The sequence below is a fragment of the Protopterus annectens genome, chromosome 2.part0 (assembly GCF_019279795.1).
Source record: "Protopterus annectens isolate FY-2018-M chromosome 2.part0, PAN1.0, whole genome shotgun sequence".
In the NCBI taxonomy this organism is placed as follows: Eukaryota; Metazoa; Chordata; order Ceratodontiformes; family Protopteridae; genus Protopterus; species Protopterus annectens.
This window is the reverse complement of record NC_056728.1, coordinates 894,099,037-894,108,154: the sequence shown is the minus strand read 5'-3', so window position 1 is coordinate 894,108,154 and position 9,118 is coordinate 894,099,037. Positions and strand designations below refer to the sequence as shown.

The 9,118-nt window shown below is 38.4% G+C and overlaps 1 protein-coding gene across 1 annotated transcript in view; it reads left to right on the top strand.

Annotated features, from left to right (window-relative positions):
* Nucleotides 1–888: 888 nt before the first annotated feature.
* Nucleotides 889–9,118, top strand: part of LOC122793749 (interleukin-8-like) — a 10,083-nt gene continuing 1,853 nt past the window's right edge. The window contains exons 1-3 of the mRNA XM_044061950.1: nucleotides 889–1,070; nucleotides 3,015–3,144; nucleotides 7,809–7,892. Of these exons, the coding sequence (XP_043917885.1) occupies nucleotides 1,010–1,070; nucleotides 3,015–3,144; nucleotides 7,809–7,892 (275 nt within the window). The 5' untranslated portion in view covers nucleotides 889–1,009. The remainder of the gene's footprint in view (nucleotides 1,071–3,014; nucleotides 3,145–7,808; nucleotides 7,893–9,118) is intronic.

Here is a 9,118-nt window from a genome sequence, read left to right as displayed (position 1 = left end):
CTAAAGAAATCCCAATCCCTCTACACCATACACTCCAGAGACCTCAACCCCATTACCAGAATCAACAAAACATGCTGGAGTAATAGGTTCATAACCCAGAGACTGCCCATGCTCTGGAACAGACTTCCCATACATGTCAAGCAGAGCACCTCATTGGCCCTCTTCAAAAGAAATCTTGATGAGTGGATGGAAAATAGAAAATTCACCCCGGGGATAACTCCAGTAACTCTACTCGACAGAGGCACTGGGAACTAAGGTTGGGTGGCATGATGCCAGGGTAATCCTATGGGCTAGGCTTGTAAAGGCTCCAGGGCCAATAGCTTAGCACACACCTATGAGCCTATGAACCTATTAGTCAAGTCTGGTGGTCATTAAATGCTGCTCCCTACCTGTTGTCTCTTTGTTTTCTGCCATCTATTCTCATTCCAAGTGTTATCAGAATAAACACACACACATGCACACATTTCATTGCAGTGTAGAAACTAAAGCAGACTAGCTGTAGCTGTACCCAATACATACAGAAGTAACTATTTTCTGGCATCAGGCAAGAGGTAATCCAAAATGTTGTACCAAATCCTAATGTATGAAAACCAAGTTCACTTTTCAGGAGAATGCTCAAGTCCTGTTCAACATATACTGCTGGGGTACATAACCTTCTCAGAGTCCCAGGAATCATGGCTTGCATCCTGTTTTAATGACAGAAATCTTACAAAGCCACATTTTAGTGCTGCCATTAATTACTGCCTTATTTACATTTCTCTGATAAGGTTACATAAAGGGAATTTCACAAATGAGTGAGAATGCAGGAAGTCATCAATTTCATGAAAAAAATAATATTGACACACTGTGGGAATTTCCGTTTTGTAATGCTGGAGTATGCTGTTGACTAGGCTGGCCTATAAGTATGGACAGAAGTTATAGTAGGTAAGGAAATCTCTAAAATAGCATCAAAGGCAATATTACAAAGGACTTCAAGACAAGGTATCAGGGGAAGAAATTGCAAGAAATCATGAACCGTCATACAGCTGCAGCCATTTTTATTGTTCTCATCACTGCATCCCTGTCACAAGGTAAGAAGTCTATAAATATTTTACTGTCTCATGCCATAGGATCTTACAGATAACTGTGTCAAGTGAACGTAAATACAGAATTCTTATATTCAGTTATAATGCTCGATATACTTAAAAAGATGAAATGGCTAGTCCCTCTAGCAAATACTTTCCCCATTGACAACCAGTTTTTGCATGCATTGCCAATAGAAAAATGTAATGTACAAGATAGCACAATATTTCTACTGACTTTCATGTACACAAGAAAAAAGTTATCTAATGTGTATACTATCTGCACTGTATATATAACCTGTGCTGAAAAGAAAAGGTATGCATAAGGGTTGTACAGGCATGTTTCCCTTCATCAGTCATAAAATGTTAATTTCACATCATAGCTGTGGGGCAGAGGTCTGTTGTATGTGTTTTACAAGCAGCCTAAGGATACACCACCAGAAATAAAGGAGAAACTTGTTTTCTGCCCATATGTATGTTATATTTGCACATTTAATTAAAGAGTTACCAAATTGCCAACATGGTATAGTTTATCTGAGTACTAAGGAAGAATATAAAATGTTCTGATAAATCAGTTCAAATATAAATGATAACATGTTAAGTATGTAGGCAATCAACTGTATATACCTATTTTTTTTATTTTTTTGAAAAACTATAGTTTTGAACTGCCATGTATAAATTATTTATTATTTTTATTTATTTTACATTTGTTAACCGGGATGGTCCGACTGGATACATGTCCTTTTTCAGCGGAGGCCCGGGGAGAAAAGCTCCAACAGAGTTACATTGATAATTAGGTACAGTAAATGAGCTGAAAGAACTTAACAAAAACATAGGCTATTTACACACAAGTACAAGACTGCCATTACTATTTCTGAGATTACTACAAATGTAACATTAATAACATATTAGCAAGGACGGTAGGCAGTATAATGACATAGAGTTAGACAGGATACATATTTCTTTATCACAGTATACAAAGTACTTATCATCTTAGCTAGTTGTTTATGTTTTAGTTAATGGCACAGAGCTAGTCTGGGTTTGAGCAAGGACATAGCCAGTGTGACTTGAAGTGGAGTTTTAGACTATTTTTGAATTGACTTAGGGAAGTTGCAAGCGTGATGTTATTTGGGAGAGAGTTCCATATTTTACCAGTGGTGTTGGCAAATAGCGTGTCACCACCTAGGTTGAGAGATTTAGTTGTTTGGACAAGGAGTCTGTTTGCTGAGCGAAGGCAGCTTAGATTGGAGAATATATGTGTATGTAGATATATATATATATATATATATATGTGTGTGTGTGTGTGTGTGTGTGTGTGTGTGTGTGTGTGTGTGTGTGTGTGTGTGTGTGTGTGTGTGTGTGTGTGTGTGTGTGTGTGTGTGTGTGTGTGTGTGTGTGTGTGTGTGTGTGTGTGTGTTAATATATATATAGGTAGGTCTATGTGTATACACGCACACACACACTTTGTACATAGTAACAGAGACCTCATTCTGTCATTTATCATTATCTGATTTCTGCGCAATACCCCCAAACACAGGAAAGTAGTTTTCAGAAGAGGAAATGATTACTTAGGACAGAAATAGAAGCAGATGTATTTTTTTATATGTATCTTTTTCTCTCTTACTGGATGCTGCATCACAGACTTCCTGCTTTATATGTTTTTTTTTTCACCCCGTACTTTAAATGAGAGGCAAGCACTTAGTGAGTGTATGGTATAGGTGACACATAGGCACTTAGTGAGTGTATGGTATAGGTGACACGTAGGTATTTATAATATTTAAGACATGATGCTCAGAAACTTGTACAAATAAGTAAACATGAAACAGTTAGGACAGAGCAATTCTGTCAGCATGCAACTGTACTGCAAAAAACACCATACAAGAAAAAGTGTACTGATACGACTCTGGATCACTTTTATCACAGCATGTTCTAAATGTTTCATTTACTTTACAGCCTTGTCCTTGTCAAGAATGGAGCTGAGGTGCCAGTGTATAAATAAAGAGTCACGATTCATCCATCCAAAGAATATGAAAAATGTTGAACTCATTCCTAGTGGTCCACACTGCAAAGATGTGGAAGTCATGTGAGTATCTGCAATGCTGTCATTTTTATGGATAAGCGTTATACCACTGTGGGTATTTACAGAAAAAATACAACAGTACAAACAAATGAAATCAGATGATATTGCTTTGTATGCTTTTGCTCTAAAAAACAGCATGCGGTACTGCATTTCTGGTCAATATTCTAAATTCAGAGGAGAAAACTTAATTTTGATATTTTTCACCATAAAGAGTGGGTTGCATACAGAGCTGGCAGTGTTATGGACAAACGTTTTCAATAGATCTTGTGTCATTAAATAATAAACTGGTCAGTGTAGAAGAGAATGAGAATGACAGTGCAGCCATCACATTGTCCAGCTGTTATCTCCTGTAACTGTCTGGTCTGAACTTGATGGCACCATTGCAGTTACAAAGAAGTGGAAAACAGCATGGAAAACAGCTCATATAAGATACAGCAGTGGGCTGATAGCAGCCATTTAAATGTAATTACAAGAAGAAGAGGATCATGCCCTTTTAGTAAGGGGTTAGCATGCAAGATTTTGAGGAGCATATTCAATTTGTGGTAGTGAGGCTTATAGGCCTTAGCATTTTAAACTAACAAAACATAGCAGATCATTGAGCTGTGACATGAGAGCAGAGATGAAAACAAGTTTATAGCAGTCTTTTTGAATTAGTTGGAGCTGAGAAATATTTATGTCCTGTGTGGGTGGTATATTCTGATCTGCTGATTGTAGCCACCTTCAGACCTTCATGCTATGCATTACAATCATTCTCTTTCTCATTAATTGTGAATGTTTAATAGCACATCATGGCATGTTCTGCTGGGCACTGATAGATGTGCACTAGCAGTTTTCTTTGACATTACACCCTAGATGTTTTAAATGTATAGCAAGCAATCATATTTATGTTTGACACACTCTGGTACTTTTAGAAGCATAAACCTTTTTATGTGGATATCTTTTACTTTTGCCCATAGATAAAGCTTCTGGTTGCAGTAACCCTTGCCATCAACCTGGCCTGCCACACATAACAAAAACATTAACTCACCACTATTCCCAAGATAGGACAGCTGGCTCCCAGCCACTCAGGATCATAGGATGTTACTAGGCTAATAGCCTGGGGACCTTACAAGCCTATCCAAGAGTTTATCCCCAAAAAGAAACCTCAGTCAGCACCTGTTGCCCCTGTCAATGAGGGGCACAGGTGGAACCCCTATGACAAATCTGTGGCTTCCCATCCACTCATCAAGGTTGTGGTTGAAGAGGGTCAGCAAGGTGCTCTGTTTGATGTGTATGGGAAGTCTATTCTGGAGATGGGGCAGTCTCTAGGAGACAAACCTGTCTCTCCGGCAGGTTTTGTTGATGTCACATATTAGATTCAGGCCTTTTCTGAGCAGGTAGTGCATGAGGAGTTAGACATAAGACTTACTGATATGGCACATCTCTTATAGGGCAGGGTTCAAGATTGCCTTGTAGGCAAGGCACAGATTACCCCTGAGCAATCTATATGATTTTATTTTATTTATTTATTTTCAGTTTGATTACCGGGGAAGTCCACTGGGCCTGAAAGTGCCCGTTTTCAGTGGAGGCCTGGGGAGAAAAGCTCCATAAGCAATATAGTAAGGGTTACATAATTATAAAGGTATAATATATATACAATATCCATACAGTAAGGAAATGCAAATGCATAAAAAGTACAGCATACAACACAGTTAACAGATATTAGAGAACACAGTTTACAGGTGTTTGGATTCAGAGCAAACATGATCAACTGTCTTTATAATAAAAGATCTAAGGTTCCAAGTAGATACCAAGTAGAGTGATAGTGATTTGAGCCTCTCTACACAGGACAAGCATTGGAGGCCTTGGATTCTCTTTGTGAGGTATTTAAGTGGCCTTTCCAGTTGGTGCAAATGTTTGGAGAGGTACATTCCAAATGGGGCGTTATACCCAATTATTGGTCTAATGAGGGAGGAGTATACTATCCCTTTACTTATGAGATGAACCAAGTAAAAGGCTTTTCTGACCACTGCATGATGGTCGAATGTGAGGCTGTTATCAGCCTGAATGGCCAGGTCTCTCACCACAGGATGTGTGCTTAGGGGGTTGCAGTTGATGTGGTAATCAGTAGGGGTCATGTTTTTGCAGAATGGTATGATGATACAATTTTTTGCATTTAGCTTGAGGCTATGACTTTGGCACCAGTCAGTTGCTGTGAGACCCTCTTGCTGTATGTTAGCATCATTTGGGGAGTCAATGACAGCACCCATCTTATAGTCATCCACAAACTTGGTCAGTCACAGGACTTTTGTCTTTGCCTGGACCTCTGAGAAATAGATGCCAAACAGTAGGGGGCCCAGGACAGATCTCTGGGGAACTCCACTAGTAACAGGTCTGCTATCAGAGGTGGAGGTGCCTATTTTGACTTTGAGGGCCCTGTAGGTGAGCCAGTTGACCACCCACCTGATGAGATAGGGATTTACACCAAGTTGTGTCAACTTTTTGATGATGCCTGAATGGGGGATTGTGTCAAAGGCTTTGGCCAAGTCAAGGTAAGCTGCATGTACTGACCTAACCTCATCCAGGGCCTTGGTGACCGTCTCAAAAAAGTCAGCCAGGTTCAACAGGCAAGATCTACCCTTGATGAATAAGAACTGGGTGGGGTCAAGTGCTTGGAGATTGCCTATGTCCTTGTTTATGAGATCAATAATACTATACCCCATGGCTTTACAGATCAGACTTGTCAAGCTAATGGGGGTGATAGTTTCCAGGGTCAGTAGTGGCACCGTCTTTGTGCAAGGGGGGCGACAATGGCAGTTATCCACTCTGCTGGAATGAAGCCTGTACTTAGGCTGTGGTTGAATAGGGTGCTTAATGGCAAAATCAGTTCTTGCTGGAGATGGTGCAGAATACATCCTGGGATACTATCAGGTCCCATGAAAGGTGTGTTCTTTGCCTTGGATAGGGCCTGTAATGCTTGATCTATGGAGCTGTGAGGTGTGGTACAAGTATCAAGGATGTTGAAAGGGCCCTTGGGGCAGGACAGGGGGGTGACATTTGTGCTGAATCTATCTGCTAGGACTCAGTCCACCCCCATCTGCCACTGGTCTTCTTGTACTCTGTATGCATGTTATAGCCACATCACTAACATCACAGCTAACATAATCCTCCTTTACCAGCATGTTGTAAAGAAGCCAATGTTCATTATATCTGCACTACTGTGTGGCAGTTTTGTGAGGTAAATTCTAAGGGTGCATGTTGTTGGTGCATGCAGTGGATGGGAGAACAAAGAGGTGAGAAAACTATAATGTCTGAAGTGAGAAAAGTGAGGGACAGAGCTTGGTTAGTTGGGTTACAGAGGGGACAAGGATACTGTGCTTTGGGTGTCCAGGAACTTGAATGAATGCCTGAGGAGATAGTACTAGATATAAGTGCATAGTGAGAAAGAAATAATTGTTAATTGGTTACTCAGGATGATCACTTTAAATAAGATATGAGCATATGTTCTTAATGACTAGTTATCAAAATGTTTTACTTGCACTGTCAGTGGACTCCTGTGTGACCAGTTTGAGGGCAGTGAATGTAGTAGGGGAAGAACATTTACATATGGGGTGGTTGCGTAACTGAATGGGCTCAAAGGTTGATAGTTATAAAGAATTTATCCAGTGGCACACACTTTAGAAACTGCAGTATTTTCAAATATTCTTTGAAGGGTTTAGCTGATTGCTGTAAAACATGCACTATAGAATACCTAATCTATGAACTTCAAAGAAAAGACAAGGGCAGTTTTGGTTGCTAAGAAGAAAGGTTATCTGCCCATATTTTATGCAAAGTATACAACAAACTATGTTGGAGCACATCATCACTGCTGGAACATTGATTATTTCAGTAAAACTGGTAACATTGATTATTTTGGTAAAACATGTATTTGTTTGAGTTGTCCATGTTAAAGATATATGAATATATTGCAACCAAAATGACATTACCTGCTTTCCAAAACAAAGTAAAAGAGTGCACAGTTCTAACAGAAAAGTTATGTAGATAATGTTTGGCAAATATCTCATATAATTTCACAGCATGTTCAATATTCTCCTTAGATGGCCATGTTAATCCTTTCCATAAACATTTTATGGAGATTACAGCAGTGAATGCATGCACTTTTGCATAGTTTCTCAAAGTACAGATTTGTAGTACAGGATGTTTTGTACATATTAAGTGCCATACCTCTGAACAAATGGTAGTCCCCAGGCAGGATGAGACTAGAGGAGCCACATGTCTTGACAAAGTGCTCAACCAACTTTGGACATGTATGAAGGTCGTGAAGCAGATGGGTGAAAATGAGCTGCTGTCAGAGCCACTGTTTAATCTTTTCCTTATCCCATGTCATGTAATCCTGCCGTTTGCTGAGCTGAAATGCACTGTATAAGGCATTCTAACCAAACGACTAGTGGGAATCTCAGTGGTACACTACTGCACCAAGCAGTCACATTTAAGGTGTTCCTTACGTAGTGTGGTAATCAGTGATGAGCAGTATTCACTAATGTGCCTGCATAAGGTTTCACACTGGTAACATAGATAGTAGATGTGAAATAGACCTCACATCACTAGTTGTATATGTTGCATGGCCTGACTGCTACACAAAATGAAGTTTCACAATCAATTTCACAAGTTTTCTCTTTGGTGTGCAGCATTACAGTGAAATCTGGTATCCAAGTATGTGTGGACCCTCAGGCACCCTGGGTGAAGAAAATCATTAACAGAATTCTGGAGAGGTAACTTTCTTCTTTTAGTAATAACTTTTTTAATCTTTTGCAGTTTGACTTAAATATGTGTGCAGTTTTATTGCAGAAATTAGTGTAGTCTGTAGAATACATGCAGGTTTACATTAATCTTGACAGAGAGACAGCATCACTGAGCGATAATGTTATTAATAAAAACAAAATGAACAATTTGGCATGTATATACTGTCATAATACTGATTTATGTAACATAATTCAGCATACCTTGGTCATATCTCTCAACTTCTTAGTGGAAGGAATCTGTACAAAACTTAAAATAATGGAGAGAAAAAGGTCTAAAACAGTGACATATTTTAAGTAATGAAGCTATAAACTTAAGAGGTGTTAGAATAAAAGAATTTGTGGTAACACATTTTCTGAATGATATGAAGTCTGAAACTCAAATACATACCATTATTTAGTGACTTCAATCCTCAATGATTTGCCAGAAAACCACACATTTTATAATGAACAAACCAAAAATATGAGGCAAAAAATCTGGAAATGTTGTGAAAATCTAAACAGTTGAGAGGTATGGCCTGCATTTAATATTATTATTATTATTATAATACTGATTTTTTTTTACATAATTTAAGTCTAGAAACTTTTTCACACAAAGCAAAAGGATCAAGAGGCTAACAGCTACCCTAGAAAATTTAGGAGATCTGAGCTTGAGAGATCTATAAATGGGATAAACTGGAATGGTGTATATGAATCATGAGCATTTTGAATAGCTATGCATAAGGTCACTTATTTTTAATAAAGTACATTTAGACCATGAGCCTATTCTTTAATCTGTGGTAAGAAAGTGTATTTTTTGTATCGTTTGCTTTTCTTCATTATTACTGAATGTTGATTGACTAATCCATAGAAATATACTACTAAAGTGGAAAAACTACATGCATGGGGCAGATTTGGGTGACTATTAAATTAAAATGTATTCATAGATAGAAGAACAATTTCCTTAACCTCATAAGTTAACAAAATATCAATAAATCTGAATGTATTTGCAGATATTTCCTATTATGTAATTTGTGAAGTGCTGCAAAGAATGCATACATATGAGTCTAAATACACAAAAGAACATGTATAGAACATATCCGTACCTAATGTCTGAAGTTACATTTAACTGTACTGGGAATGGAATACAGACATGTTTGCTTTTCATGCCCATCTGAATATTGGCCTCCATGTCAAGAACACATAATTTTAAGATACAA